This window comes from Haliotis rufescens, unplaced genomic scaffold (assembly GCF_023055435.1).
Source record: "Haliotis rufescens isolate VD_foot unplaced genomic scaffold, xgHalRufe1.0.p SCAF_21, whole genome shotgun sequence".
Classification (NCBI taxonomy): domain Eukaryota; kingdom Metazoa; phylum Mollusca; class Gastropoda; order Lepetellida; family Haliotidae; genus Haliotis; species Haliotis rufescens.
The window spans coordinates 10,154,501-10,171,140 of NW_025963902.1; the positions used below are offsets into that span (position 1 = coordinate 10,154,501).

Sequence of the window (16,640 nt, forward strand, 5' to 3'; positions counted from 1 at the left end):
TTCACAGAGTAGGTGTGTATCTATAGCTATTCACAGAGTAGGTGTGTGTCTATAGCTATTGACAGAGTAGGTGTGTGTCTATAGCTATTCACAGAGTAGGTGTGTATCTATAGCTATTCACAGAGTAGGTGTGTGTCTATAGCTATTGACATAGTAGGTGTGTATCTATAGCTATTCACAGAGTAGGTGTACATCTATAGCTATTCATAAAGTAGGTGTATATCTATAGCTATTTACAGTGCAGGTGTGAATCAACGGCATGACTCAGGACAGGTATAGACATGACTACTTACGGAGGTAGCATCGTGTACAAAAGCCTTTCCGTCTTCTGTTTCTCCAGAGCCAGCTCTTCTGTTCGATCTGCCACCAGCTGCTCCAGGTTGTTGCTGTACGCCTCCAGCATCTTCAGCATGTTGTCAAGGATGTTCGTCTTCCTACCATTGGAAACTCATTTGTAAATCAGCAGGGGCAGTCGTCCATGTCACACATGCCAATACACGATTCATTTTTCATGGGGGCGGTCGGGTAGCCTAGTGGTTAAAGCGTTCGCTCGTCACGCCGAAGACCCGGGTTCGATTCCCGACATGGGTACAATGTGTGAAGCCCATTTCTGGTGTCCCCCGCCGTGATATTGCTGGAATATTGCTAAAAGCGGCGTAAAACCATACTCACTCACTCATTTTTCATGCATGCACGTGGAGAGGCATTCGTTCCTATACCGCAATCCTTTGCTGCATATATGTATATATTTCCTCATCAAACACTAACCCTATGATCACAATACTCGATGAAACTATACCTATATCAGTAAATACCCCCATCATTCTCTTCGCTTATCTACCCCAAACCTTATCAATCTCTATCTCTAACCATTGAAGAATAATGACGAACTATTGTCAGTCTCTACCTCCTTCAATCTCTGACATTCTCAGTCATTGACGAACCATGGCCATTATCTGTCTTTACCTCCATACATCCCTATCTAACCTACTCAGGCATTGAAGAATAATGACGAACTATTGTCAGTCTCTACCTCCTTCAATCCCTAACATGCTTAGGCAATGACGAACCATTATCTGTCTTCACCTCCATACATCCCTATCTAACCTACTCAGGCATTGAAGAAAAATGACGACCTATTGTTACCTCCTTCAATCTCTAACATTCTCAGGCAATGACGAACCATTATCTGTCTTTACCTCCATACATCCCTCTCTAACCTACTCAGGCATTGAAGAATAGTGACGAACCATTAGCAGTCTCTACTTCTGTCAATCTTTACACTTCTCATAAGAATGAACCACAACCACGGAAAAGAATGAGAATTTGTTTGCAGAAATGTTAGACGATCGTGCGCCAGTTTCAAGCGATCATTGTGAATATTAAATTTAAATATTAAACATCACAGAATCTCGATTATCCGCCGAAACAGATTCCACTGGGCGTACATGGCAAACTAACAGTGACGATTATAAAGCAGTTTCAAATTAAGTATTTGAAGTTAATGGACTCTGTACATTATCTATTTTTCATGTTGATCATATGTCCACTGCAACTGGATCAAATCGACAAATATGCACTAACTTTCCACCATTTATGTCGATAAGCCTCTTTCTTATTGTATGGAAGTCTGGCCGGAGGTCAGGCAGCTCTGACCAGCACGACGTCATCAGCAAAATGCCCTTTTCCAGGATGTCCGAGTCTTCTGGGATAGTTGGACGGTATACCTCAGTGCCCTCCTCCTTGACCCTGCTGACGATTTCTGTGATGGAAACAATAATTTATATATACTGGGGGCACGGGTGGCCCAGTCGTCTAAAGCGCCGCGATTCGCTGTGCAGAATTGCGTCCCTTGGGCACGCCAGAAACCTATGATTGTGGGTTCGAATCCCGGTTCGCCTCGTTTATGTTTCTAGGTTTGTCAGCACCATACCCGTGCTCGTGGGTTTCACGGAAGTGGTAAACGTCTTAGACCTGTATCACTTCGGGCTTTCCTCCCGCATGAAGTTGACACGCCGTGATATAACTGGAATACTGTTAAAATCGGTGTTAAACCCAACTCACTCACTCACTCACTCACTCACTCACTCACACTCTTTATAAACTGACCGAAAAATCATGAATATATTTGGGGATATTTCTTTTTGAAATTTAGCGATCAGTTTTCACTACAAAAACATATTCCCAAATTTATTTATGATCCCTGAGGTGTTTTGTTCAGTTTACATAACAGCACAGCATCCCGAATTCAACCAAGTGTATAAGCGACTGGCTTGTCTGAACTGTTGCGACTTCAAACGAAATGTTCCGTGTTCTGTAGATGCATTATGCTAAATAGAGGCACGGATGCAACACTAGGATTGCATCATATTGGTCAAACATTCTGTCAACGGAATTAGTAACATATTTAAAGATGTGTGTATAATTTCTGCATTATATGTATACATGATAACACAAACCTCCACAAAATTTAAAGAGGTTGCATACAAAAAACAAAAAATTCAAGAAATAAGTATATTTGGTATCATTTTGTAGTAAAATATGTCCTGAATCAAATTACGCAATACAAAAACCAAGTCACAACGGCATTTGTTGAATAAGTGGCGCCATCTAGAGGCACCGGATGATAAAATCATTTCGCCAATAAAATAGTCATTTTAAAGTTTGATTTTTAAATGAGTGTTTTTAAATAGACGTATTACAGTATTGATATGACACAAAACAGAAAAATGAAAATTCAAGTCTAAACATTTTTAATTTCACACATCATTTGACTTTAAAAAAAGCACATTTTCCAAAAAAAACTGATTCATCAGTCAAAAATGCATTTTACAAAATCAAGATATTTTTCAAACTGGCTTATTTCTAATGTTTATTCATTGAAAATAAAATTATAAAATAAAAACAACATGTTACCAGAGGATATTAATATTATTTTCAATCAACACAGCATACCCCTAAAATAATGAATCAGGGGAGGTACCTCTTGCCCAAATTTACATTTCTACAAGTTCAAGTACAATTAGCCGCGAGTCAAAGGGACGTAACAGCATTACAAATACTCGCCGTTACATGCGCGTCCGGTATGCGCATGAACAATGGTATCCAACGTCTTTAAGGAGTGATAAGTATAAGTAAGCAAGACTAGACATCTATATGTTGCCTGGACGAAAAGGTGGAGCAGTTAATTAACCATTGTGTATCATCGCTACCTTTCGGTGAAGTGTCGTTGTAATAGTACGGGCCACAGCGTAGATGAATCTCCTGGAGGATGATAGCGAAGCTGTAAACGTCCCCCTTCTGTGTCCCACGTGCAGGGCGCTTGTCCATCCGTAGTAGTTCCGGGGATGTCCAGAGCAGTCCTGGGGATGAAGAGATTTATGAACATTCATTTCTCATTTTATTAACTGAAGTTAATACTGAACTGTCTATTCGAATGCCAGTATGTAGGTTCACTTGCCAAGCAGGAGGTCTACACGTTAAACGACATTTATCCGACACCAAAAACTTTCATAAATGTGGAATAAAAGTAATATTGTCATTCGCCGAGTCTTTGAAGGTATTACAGTGATGGCCAGGATACTTAGGGCTCATGGAATCAGGGCTTTTAGACCATACAGAGGACAGCTATTGACAGCGCAACATCGTCGTCTGCGATTGAGATGGGCCCGGACTGTACGACGTTGGCAACGACGTGACTGGCAGAGGGTTGTCTTCACTGACGAAAGTCGATTCTGTATGTTTAGGGCTGATGGAAGAAAACGTGTTTACCGCCGAAGGGGTGAACGAACGGCGGCGTGTTGCGTGCAGGAGGTCGTACCATATGGTGGAGGGAGTGTCATGGTTTTGGGAGGGATCTGTGGGCAGGAGAGGACACCGCTGGTCATCGTTGACGGAAACTTGACAGCTCAGCGGTACATGGATAACATTCTTCTTCCAGTTGTCCTACCATTTCTCCAACAGCAGCCACGTGGTGTCATTTATCAGCATGACAACGCTAGAGGCCATACAGCCAGAATTGTCACTAACTTCCTCGCAGCCAACAATATCAACGTCCTGCCGTGGCCTGCACGCTTACCCGACATGTCCCCCATAGAACACCTCTGGGACTTGATGGATCGTCGTGCTCGCCAACGACCACACTCTCCAGCCAACCGACAAGAACTGATCTTGGCCCTCCAAGAAGAATGGCGTCAAATCCCACGTGACCTCATCATACGACTGACTTTTTCTGTGCGTCGAAGAGTTTTTGCGTGTATTGAGGCATTTAGTGGTCGCACACGCCACTAACGACTTGTTATTGAACGTGAGCGATTGTTTATGTACTCTGCCTATTGTCCATGATTCTGATAGCTCGAGTTTTGTACCACACCCAACTTTGGGGGGCTCTGACGTCATTCTCGGTCACGGTGTGATTGTTAATTTCAGTGTTGATTATGTTGATATATTGATCTTCTCAATACACTATACTTCATGCATGTATGTTTTGTTGTTTTTGAGCAAGAGTGATTTCAAACTCTGGTAAAGTTTCTTTTGGACGTCAGTTTATTTGGACACTGCCAGTTGTCCAGGGCCGGATCAAAGAAAAAACCTAAACTCAGTGCTCTGCCCTGTTGAATAAAAGCGACAACAAACACTTCCATAATCATAAGAAATATCTGCTAAAAACCGGGTCCATTGTACGATTCCGACTATATCACGGTCATGAGTATATGAATCACTGTCAAAAAATGATGACACCAGGTGTTCGCCAATAGCGCATCCTGCCCACCGGTGGCACCGTTGGTACAGACACATGCAAAGGCAAGGCAAGTATATGACTAGCTGGCTTACTGTTGTAAAACTCGTGCTCCCCTATGTCGTCATCTGGTTCCTTTGGCTGAAGAGTCACAGCGCCGAAGTCCGTGATCTTCAGCACCCAACGACTGTCAATGACACAGTTGCTTGACTTGAGATTTCCATGAGACTTCAGGGGACTCTTGTGGAGATACTCCATTCCCTATGTAGAAACAACATATGTCATAAATATTGGAATAGATGACGGGGGTCGTCTCAAGATATACAGAGTACATAAAAAAATTAAAAGAAATTATTTATTTTTTTTACATAAATGGTTGATCTGAATAATGAATGAATCAGTATACATCATCAAATACCTCAACATTAAAATAGAAAAAATGTTAGTATATATTGTTGCCCATATAATATATGATAACTATCCATGTGTAAATCCTGTGCAGATATGTATGGAAATTATACAACGAGACAATGGGATGGCAGAGCCATGTCTTAAAGGAACGTAACATTTTGAGGATATGTGAAGGAGGGAGTTGTGGGTGGGTGGGGTTGAGAGTTTGGAAAGCATTATGTTCTGGAATAAATTACTTTAAATCTTTAAAGCAAATTGTTCGTCCCTATCTTCATATGAGTTGCATCCTAATCTTGACAGTTTACACTCACCTTTGATAGATCTATTGCAAATGACATCTTGAACATCCAATCCAGGCTGATGTCATCGTTCTCAAGGACGTCCTACAGAGAGAGATATTCGATCAGTTTTATTGATTTATTGCATGAGTGTCCAAGAGTCAATTTTTGGATAGGTATTACTTAGAAGTTGACGGATGACACAGTAGACAGCCTTGCTTGACAACGTTATAAGGATCCATACCGAAAAGTCGCCTTTACTGTAAATTAAGAAGTTGTTATACAAAGATTTTGTCTATTTGTTGTACATGATTTTACATAACCACCTGACTACTTGTGAGTACTGATAGATGAGTGAGTATGATTGTAAACCGCTTTGGGCAATATTCAAGCAATATCACGGCGGGGACACCAGAAATGAGCTTCACACGTTGTACCCATGTCGAGAATCGAACCCGGGTCTTCGGCGTGACGAGCAAACGCTTCAATCACCAGGCTACCCGACCGCCCCTACTGATAGGTAAGGGCGGTCAGGTAGCCTAGTGGTTAAAGCGTTCGCCCGTCACGCCGAAAACCCGGGTTCGAATCCCGACATGGGTACAATGTGTGAAGCCCATTTCTGGTGTCCCTCGCCGTGATATTGCTGGAATATTGCTAAAAGCGGCGTAAAACCAAACTCACTCACTCTCTCACTGATAGGTGAATGAGTGTGAAAGGTTTTTTTACGCCGCTTTAAGCAATGTTACGGCATTATCACGTCGAGAGAAATCGTAAATGGGAGTCACACATTGGTGAATCGAGCGCATGATTTAACCACTGGCCTACCCAACCGCCTCGATAGTTGGATGAGTCATGACGAGCGGATAGTCTGAGTCAACGTGACACCCCCGTCTCTGAAAGCGTTCCATAGTACTCAGGCGGTGTGGGACATTGCGCATAACATCAACCACCAGTTTGTCTGATCCATTTAAAGGCCGCCGTCGAACCACCAACATTCTGCTCTCTGGTGAAACGCTCTAACCGCTAGCGGCCGTTTGATAAATGACGCCTGCATACATACAGACGTTGTTAAAACGTCTACCCTACCTGTAGGCTCCCTTTATTGCAGTACTTGTAAAGCAGGTAGCTATTGTTAGGGTCCAAGTTGGCACCAATAAACTGGTTCAGATTGTCATGCTGGAGTTCTTTTACCTGTAAATAAAAGTGCGATCATCGTTTCCATAATCATAAGAAAGAAGTCCAATGTATGATTCCGACTACAAGAACGTAATTACGAATCACTATCAAATAGCGATAAAACAAGGTGTTCGGAAAAATACGATTCTCAAGCATAAGTAAATGGTAAAATTTAAAACGGCATGACTAATTATAAATAAAACCTTACTTGTTCCTTCAATAAGTAACGACCAAGCAGATTCATGTGTGTTTATGGAACTGGCGATGTATCAGTATCAGAAGCTGGTTCACGCATAGTGTTAATTTGACGCAGGTGTCAGAATAAGATAGAAATGAAAGAGTGAGTGAGTTTGGTTTAACGCCGCTTTTAACAGTATTCCAATCATATCACGGCGTGTCAGCTTAATTTTGGAGGAAGGCCCGAAGTGATGCAGGTCTCAGACGTTTACCACTTCGGTGAAACCCACGAGCACGGGTATGGTGCTGACAAACCTAGAAACATAATCGGGGCGAGCCGGGATTCGAACCCACAATCATAGGTTTCTGGCGTGACTAAGGGACGCAACTCTGCACAGCGAATCGCGAAAGAACAATAGTAAGATTACATACCAGATTAAAATTCTGGGTCATTTCTGTGGTCAGTTTGACCGGTGTTTGTCGTATTTTCTTCACAGCCACAACACTGCCCTGTCAATACAGTACAATAACTATTACAGCAAGGCTTAAAACAAACAGGAAACTCAAAAGTATACATTTTACCGTTGCATGATGGCTTTTGGTCCTATGTAAGTTAATAATCTATAATACGTTTTTCAGCCAAATTATCGCTACGATTAACATCGATTTGGGTTGTATAGGAACTTGTATCATTAAGGTGTATCCATACAACTTGTACTGGCAGTCAAGGTCAACACACAGCAATCACTTTACTTTGTAATTCCCAATGGGCGCAAACAACATGTTTCTGTCCAGGCTCGTGATGGATCCCAAACCAAGTGTGCCTCGTGTCTCCTGAAATGGTTTAAGGATGGCATTTCAGAATTATACATCTGGCCCTCTACAAAAAAAAGATATGATACAAATTTTGGCAAGGTTTTGCACCTTTTGACACAACTTCAAAGTGCAAAAGCAAAGTAGACGAACGTCTGTTATCGTGTGAAAATTGTGATCAAACATTTGTCGAAAACAAATATAATTTTGAAATAGACAAAGGTTTGCTACTTTTAGTGCCCCTTTCAGAATTTATGTCCTCAAAGACTGTTCCAGTAACAGTCTTGAGTTATATTTGAAAAGAAATCTGTTTTATCGATACTAAATATAATACATTTCCATAATGAGTGAGTGAGTTAGGTTTAACGCCGATTTTAACAGTATTACAGTTATATCACGGCGTGTCAGCTTAATGTGGAAGGAAAGCCCGAAGTGATGCAGGTCTCAGACGTTTACCACTTCGGTGAAACCCACAAGCACGGATATGGTGCTGACAAACCTAGAAACATAATCGGGGCAACCGGGATTCGAACCCACAATCATAGGTTTCTGGCTAGCCCAAGGGACGCAACTCTGCACAGCGAATCGCGGCGCCTTAGACGACTGGGCCACCCGTGCCGCCTTTTCCATAATGATGAGACATATCTGCTACTTCATTGTATGATTCCGACTACACAATGAGCAGTTGTTATGTCAATTCGTGACCAACTCGTGTTATTCCGGGACAAGCCGAATAGCGACTCGTGTCCCTCTCATGGCCATTTTTGCAATTTGGTTCCGTCTTAGCGCAAACGAGCATACCTAATATAATTGTCAACTCGTCGCGTTATGGTTCACATATATTTCCCCATATATTATATATATTTCAGATGCAATTTGAAGCACATCTGGACATGCGGAATTATACAGTATGATTGAACACATTTAACTGTGCCTTGGGTATATTTTTAGATGCAAGACATATGTAAAATCAAAAATTATTTCTGAGGGACGCTCATTCTGATTGGTTTGTCTATTTTCGCACATAACATTCATCGATAGGGGGACGAGTCTTCTTGCAGGTTACGGAAAGAGGCGCGCGGTGACGAATGGTCTCACACAGGAAAAGGCTGGGTACATGGTCACAAATACCAAGGCTATATTAGGTTGTCTACAACAGAATGCTAAGTTATGTTCACCATTCTCATAAGTTTGCGTCTTGGATTGGCTTCGACATTTGCAGAGTTCACTCTGGTTCGCCTCATCTTGACGTCATGGCTGCTAACCTTCCATATCTTGCTGGCTTTTCTCTTCATCAACGACCTCCTGCAAACAACGCAATGCATCCGTCATGGAGTGAGTGAGTGATATTTGGTTTAATGCCGCTTTGAACCGCTCGTGAGAATATCTCCTTTTTTTCCGTCACGAGATGAGAGAAACATGATATTTCACGAGACACATGGAAAATCCTATTTATTATATACCCTTTATGCAGTTGTCTACCGGAAAAATAAACTAGTTCATTACAAACGTAAAACCTTGAAACGTTAATTCTCCCTACCTGACACACGGAAACGTTTCACCACCCCTTGTATTTGCGACTTAAAAAGTAGTTTCAAGTTTGCAAAATCTTAAAAAAATATAACAAAAGTATCAAAAAATATAATTATACTTTTTGTGTAGTTGTCTACCAGACATTTTATTATTTCATTACAAATGTAAAACCTGGAAAGTAAATTCTCCCTACCTAACACACAGGGACGGTTCACCACCCCTTGTATTTGCAACTAAAAAAGTAGTTTCGTGTTTGCAAAATGTTATAAAAATATAAAGAAAAGTAACAAAAATTATTTAGGGGCACGAAAATTCTGTATCATACATATAGATATGATTAAATACAAAATCAACTTTAACAAAAAATATACTTGAAAACTACCTAACCGCTGTTGGAAGCGAAAGCATACACGCAAGTCAAGTAACAAAAATAGCGCTTTGCGAAACGAACAGTCTCGATTGACGAGTTACAGGGGACATTTACAGTGTATAATGAAACATTTTCAAGAGAATAAGAAACAGCCTGAAGCGATATTAACTCCATAAATGGACATCTGTCATTATTTTGCCTTGTCAATGTGGAACTAACGTTAAAAGGAAGTCAACAGTTGGTCTACGGGTTTGACACTTACGATAAAGGGAGACAATTTGAGGGGAGATAACTCTTGTGTGACAATAGTTCCGTCAAAGTGTTATTTTCACTGCAGTGAAATATCAAGTGTTATGTTCACTGCAGTGAAAAATCAATTGTTACCTACACTGCAATGACAATATCACTTTTCTCAACTTCGGAAAGTTCAGTCTTTCGCACTGAAGTATACAATAAAATGATATATTGATTGGGGGGGGGGGGGTCTTGGACACACTGCGGTGAAACCCATGGGTGTTGTGTGGACAAACTGAGATATGAACCCAGCATCATAGGTTTCTGGCACGATGCCACTCTGCCACAGTAAGCTCGGCGCCTTAACAGTTGTGGACCCGTGAAGATTCCGGGGTAGAATAGGTCTTCAGTAACCAATGTTTGTATGTTTGTATATACGTTTGTGAACGCAGTTCTCAGTTCACTGTATGTAAGGTGAAATGGTGTTTAACGTTGCGTCCAAGGTTATTGCACTTATAAAGCGCCGTGCATGCACGGACCTGTGAAGATTCCGGGGTAGAATAGGTCTTCAGCAACCCATGCCTGCCGTAAAAGGCGACTATGCTTGTCGTAAAAGGCTACTAACGGGATCGTGGTCAGGCTTGCTGACTTGGTTGATGCATGTCATCGATCCCAATTGCGATGATTGATGCTCATGATATCAATCACTGGACCAACCAACCAACTAACCTTAACAGTTTTGAGCGTGTCATAGGGCAAAGTCTGTTTCGCATATATTCAAAAACGATACAATGCCGTGACTTCTAATCCACTCTGGAGCGTCATGATTAGATGATGACTTGATCATATATTTTACTTTCCGTTTCGTACTAAGTCATGTATTTGTAGGAAACCTCACCTGAATACAAACGCACACACTACAATTAAAGCTGCGCCAAGCAGAGCCCCGATGACTGCCCCGGATATCACTGCTGCATGATCGTCATCTGAAACAAGGATACGTTTGTATATACGTTTGTGAACGCAGTTCTCAGTTCACTGTATGTGAGGTGAAATGGGGTTTAACGTCACGTCCAAGATTATTGCACTTATATAGCGCCGTGCATGCACGCGCGCGTGCCTGCGTGCGTGCTTGTACTAGTCCGGACTGATGTCGATTCATAGTGCCAGCCCACTGAGATACCATGCCGCAGTTTAACATGAATACCCCACTCAGACACAGTATACTGACTCCGAGCCGACCAGTCCTGGTATTAGCCCCTTAATGCCGAGAGCCAGACAGGGAAACAACAAGTCCCATATTTTAACGTCTTTTGGTATTACGCGGCCGGGGATCGAAGCCCGGACCTTACGCTCTCCGTGCGGACGCACTACCACTAGATAACGGAGGCGGTCCTCAATGTATGTAATGGGTGTTTTGAGTATATCTACACTACACGAATACACATTGCTTTTCTCACGATTCGGTGCTATGGAAACCACTAAAACTGAGGAAAAAACACGTTTCATTTTATGTTCCTCAGAGGTTCAAAACGTCAAAACAAGTCAACAATATTTTGTACGCTCAGAATAAATCATTTCTAAGTTGATTTGCATTCATCGTATCCCAATTGCGCAGATCGATGGTCATGGCATCTATCGCTGAATTGGTTGGTGATTTACAAACCGCCGTCATATTGCTGGAATATTGCTTATTGCGGCGTTAATAAACAACAAACAAACACACAAACAAGTTCCGGGTTAGAATTGGGCTTCAGCAACCCATGCTTGTCCAAATAGGCGACCATGCTTGTCGTATGAGGCGACTAACGGGATCAGGTGGTCAGGCTCGCTGACTTGGTTGATGCATGTCATCGATCCCAATTTCGTTGATCGATGCTAATGATGTCAATCAATGGATTGTCTGGTCCAGGCTCGATTGTTTACCTACTGCCGTCATATAGCTGGAATATTACGTTGGGTCTGAACAACAAGCAAACAAACATATGAAGACAATTAACAAGATATTTGCATGTTTTACGCGCTTTAAATCAGTGTTTACAGACCTTCACAAGCCTGACCGGTACATGGCATTTGGTCATCTGGGAGTCTGCCCCAGGGCCAGTACAGCCCTTCCAACCTCTGCAGACTGGAGCCCCCCTGCACCAGGAACACCTCCACTGTTTTGTTGTGTTGGAAATGGAACACTGACAGTCTTGGAGTGCGGATACCACTGACACTCTCCATAGATCCTGTCAGAAGCCGGGAATCTGGAGAAGTAGAATGGTAGATCAAATATCAGTGAGAACAGAGATGACGTGTGGATTTCAACCTATTAATGCCTTAAAAGCATATTGACTCCGACCCGACAGTTTGTTGTTTCATCCCCTTTATACCGAGCCTCTCTTAGCGTCGTTTGGTATGACGCGGCCGGGGATCGAACCACCGACCTTCCGCACTTAGAGTAGACACCCTGTCCACTAGACCATGGCGGTCTAAAGTGGGAAAAGTGGTGGACGGAAGTAATTCTAATAACAATGATGATGTTAGAATTAGTGAGTGTGTGAGTATGGTTTTACGCCGCTTTAAGCAATACTCCAGGAATATCACGGCGGGGGACATATATAGGCTGTCTGTCTCATGGCATTCATTCACCTGATGACGGAGTAAGAGATACTCCGAAACGTTGTGTTCCTCAGAATATAGTAGTTGACATCCATACATTCTCTTCCTTATGCGGGGTCACGGGTGGCCCAGTCGTCTAGGGCGCCGCGATTCGCTGTGCACTCTGCCTCCCTTGGGCTAGCCAGAAACCTATGATTGTGGCTTCGAATCCCGGTTCACCCCGATTATGTTTCTAGGTTTGTCAGCACCATACCCTTGCTCGTGGGTTTCACCGAAGTGGTAAACGTCTTAGACCTGAATCACTTCGGGCTTTCCTCCCACATTAAGCTGACACGCCGCGATATAACTGGAATACTGTTAAATGTGGCGTTAAACCCAACTCACTCACTCACTCACTCACTTCCTTATACACTCTTCAAAAAAGCAAACGCATAGGTGTTTTGAGAATTCCAATTAGATTTGTTTTCCCAGCAAACGTCATAAAGACAATTCTTATGTTTGATTCCCGTCAATCATGTCATGTTTGTTGTACATTGCGCGCAAACACATATCAAAATGTTTTTTGTAAACGTTTATCAGCAAAAATGCACGGAAATTGCATTCAGAAAATGTTTTCAGCACAATGCACGTTGTTGGAAACAAGAGTAGAAACACTGACTATAAAATACCGTACAAAATTCATCAGTTCATTACGAATTTTCTGACGTGAACGGAGATCGAAAAATGCCAAGATTAACTGCAGCTGACCGAAATATCGCCATTTGACATTTGGAAGCAGGGGAGTCCCAGTCTGCCGTTGCAAGACACTTCAACGTTCACCAAAGCACCATATCTCGACTATGGGATCGATATACCCGCACTAATTCGACTCAAGATCATGCCAGAAGCGGAAGACCAAGAGTGACCACCCCTGCTCAGGATCGGTACATCCGGTTGCATCACCCTCGGAATCGATTTGCTACAGCAACGGACACTGCAGGACAAGTGCCTGGTATGCGAAAAATTTCCGACCAAACCATCAGAAATCTGAGGGAAGTGGGAATTAGAGCGGGACGACCAAAAGTTGGACCTGTCTTGCGACGTCTACACCGTCAACGACGTGTCCGGTGGTGCAACAGAGTACAGACATGGGATCTCAGGAACTGGCGACGTGTTTGGTTCAGCGATGAGTCACGTTTTCTTCTTCAACGACGGGATGGAAGACAACGTGTATACCGACGTCGACATGAACGTTTTGTGCCGAACTGCGTTCGACAGGTGGACCGATTTGGTGGAGGGAGTGTCGTGGTGTGGGTAGCTATATCCTTCACAGGTAGATCACAGTTAGTGGTTGTCCAGGGCATTCTTACAGCAAACCGATATATAGACCAAGTTCTGCGTCCTCACCTCCTCCCAACTTTGGACCGCCAGAGGGAGCTGTTCCAGCATGACAACGCTCGGCCCCACACAGCACGTGCAACAGTTAATTTCCTTGTTAATGAGAACATCAATGTCCTCCCATGGCCGTCCAAATCACCTAATCTCCACCCGATTGAACATTTGTGGGATGAACTTGATCGACGCGTCCGTCAACGTCACCAGCGTCCCCACACGGGCACAACTCGCCAACGCCTTACAGGAGGAATGGCGAAGGATTCCCCACGAAAAAATCTGCTGGTGCAATCTGTGCCATGGAGGTGTCGAGCAGTGACGGCTGCAAGAGGTGGTGTGACCAGGTACTGACCATGACGCCCCCTTGTGGCTACACATGTGCAATGACTGAACTGAATTAATCCTGACAATGACGACAATGCTTTTGTCGATCACTTTGTCTAATTTCATTTGATTGTGTTCACGCATATTCTGTGTAGATATTTTTACATCCGCTTAATAAATATCCTTATTTTTTTAACTATGCGTTTCTTTTTTTTTGAAGAGTGTATGTATCACTTCTAAATGCCTTTCAAAGACCTGGTAATAAGGACTTCACATCTACCTGTGAACGTGTCTCCGGGTGAAGATCCATTGACCGCGAGAATAACGGCGTCGTGAAGAAACGTTAGATAATGCCAACCTCCCTGCAACAATCAGAAACGGCGTATTAAATATATCGATGTCAAATAATGCTGACATGCCCAATATCCATAACATGACTACATTATCTATCGACTCGCGAAGATTCGGGGTGGAATAAGTCTTCAGTAACCCATGTTTGCCGTAAAAGGCGACTATGCTTGTCGTATGAGGCGACTAACGGGATCGGGTGGTCAGGCGCGCTGACTTGGTTGATACATGTCATCGATCCCATTTGCGTGGAACGATGCTCATGATATCAATCACTGGATTGTCTTGTCCAGACTCGATTATTTCCAGAACGCCGTCATATAGCTGGAATATTGGTGAGTGCGACGTTAAACAACAAACAAACCAAACCAAACATTATCTATCACTTAAAGCAGTATTGTTTTTGCAGTGGATTGCGAGCCAGAAATTCACTAGCCATTGAAGTGAAATCTTTAAACCGATAAAACTTTAGGTCATTAAGCAAAATTATAGAGACATTACATATCAACTATATCATAAGTCAGAGAAATCACTCGAATCTGTTTATCCTCATCTCCAGGCATCAGATTTCGGTCAACGTACACCAGCCACTGGATCCAGTCCCGTGGTTCTCGCTATCACAAATTACCCGCCCTTGGTTTTCATTAGCGCATTTGACTTTGCTACGCTACTCAGTCTAACGAACCAGTCAGAATGCGAAACCAAACCGGCTTCAATGTTGGGTAGGCGATCATTCGTCACAACTCGCCCCTTTCCGTAACCTGCAAGAAGACTCGTCCCCCTATCGATGAATGTTATGTGCGAAAATACGACAAACCAATCAGAATGCGCGTTTGATTTCAAGTTCTTCGTCAAAGAATCCCTCAGAAATATTTTTTGAATTTACATATGTCTTCCATCTAAAAACATACCCAAGACTCAGTTAAATGTGTTCAATCATACTGTATAATTCCGCACGCCCCAATGTGCTTCAAATTGCATCTGAAATATATCTAATACATAGGGAAATAATATGTGAACCATTACGCAACGAGTTGACAATTGTTTTAGGTATGCCCGTTTGCGCTAAGACGGAACCCGGTCGCAAAAATGGCCATGAGATGGGCACGAGTCGCTATTCGGCTTGTCCCGGAATATTACGAGTTGGTCACGAATGGGTAGCCGATATCAACATGGCATTACGAGTTACCGCCCTTACCCATTTCCTTTGTCCTTATCTCAACGGTTGATTGGTCGTTAAACTTCAATGAAAACCAAGGGCGGGTAATTTGTGATAGCGAGAACTACGGTGAATGGTTTGTTTAGTTTACAGAAATGAGAGCCATGGAGGTATAGAGGATGGTAGCCACGCAGCTATACCACAGAAACTGGCACTAGTACTGTTCATAAGAATTAAATTTAATCGCTATGTAACCACGAGGATCATTACTTCCATCTCAACATACAAGTTACTGGTATTTTCCTGAATAACCAATTTAATAGTACTTACGATTTTAACCAACTTTGTTGAGGATGAAAAAGATTGCAATGCATTATAATGAGTGAGTGAGTGAGTTTGGTTTTACGCCGCTTTTAGCAATATTGTAGCAATATCACGGCGGGGGACACGAGAAATGGGCTTCACACATTGTACCCAGCATTATAATGACTTCGGGTAGATGCACTAAAATGATTACGAGTAGAAACGTTCACTCTTGCTTGAAAGTTCTTTGATCAGGGTTAGAACATTCAAGACCTCAGTGGGGGCACGGGTGGCCCAGTCGTCTAAGGCGCCGCGATTCGCTGTGCAGAGTTGCGTCCCTTGGGCTCGCCAGAAACCTATGATTGTGGGTTGGAATCCCGGTTCGCCCAGATTATGTTTCTAGGTTTGTCAGCACCATACCCGTGCTCGTGGGTTCCACCGAAGTGGTAAACGTCTGAGACCTGCATCACTTCGGGCTTTCCTCCCACATTAAGCTGACACGCCGTGATATAACTGGAATACTGTTAAAAGCGGCGTTGAACCCAACTCACTCACTCACTCAAAGCCTCAGTAAAGCATTCAAAAGTTTTAATTTAGACATCAAGAGGTCATTTCCAAATTTGAGGTATCAGTGACCACATTGATGTCATTTGCAATTCCCTGATGCTCACAAACCTTGAAACACGATCACTCGAGATTTGAAAGAACGTTTCAAACGTTTTTGGCCTAAGGGACGCAACTCTGCACAGCGAAATACGGTGCTTCAGTTGTCTGGGCCATCGGTTCGCCCACCAAATCCTA

At 42.8% G+C, this 16,640-nt stretch overlaps 1 protein-coding gene across 1 annotated transcript in view; it reads right to left on the minus strand.

The window, feature by feature from the left end:
• Positions 1-16,640, minus strand: part of LOC124145742 (atrial natriuretic peptide receptor 1-like) — a 43,296-nt gene that overhangs the window by 11,902 nt on the left and 14,754 nt on the right. Inside the window, exons 5-16 of the mRNA XM_046515636.2 lie at positions 14,310-14,391; positions 11,776-11,979; positions 10,629-10,716; positions 8,772-8,898; positions 7,534-7,614; positions 7,213-7,290; positions 6,514-6,618; positions 5,461-5,532; positions 4,834-4,999; positions 3,213-3,362; positions 1,585-1,762; positions 294-434 (exon numbers count right to left, since the gene is read on the minus strand). Coding sequence (XP_046371592.2) covers positions 294-434; positions 1,585-1,762; positions 3,213-3,362; positions 4,834-4,999; positions 5,461-5,532; positions 6,514-6,618; positions 7,213-7,290; positions 7,534-7,614; positions 8,772-8,898; positions 10,629-10,716; positions 11,776-11,979; positions 14,310-14,391 — 1,472 coding nt within the window. The remainder of the gene's footprint in view (positions 1-293; positions 435-1,584; positions 1,763-3,212; positions 3,363-4,833; positions 5,000-5,460; positions 5,533-6,513; positions 6,619-7,212; positions 7,291-7,533; positions 7,615-8,771; positions 8,899-10,628; positions 10,717-11,775; positions 11,980-14,309; positions 14,392-16,640) is intronic.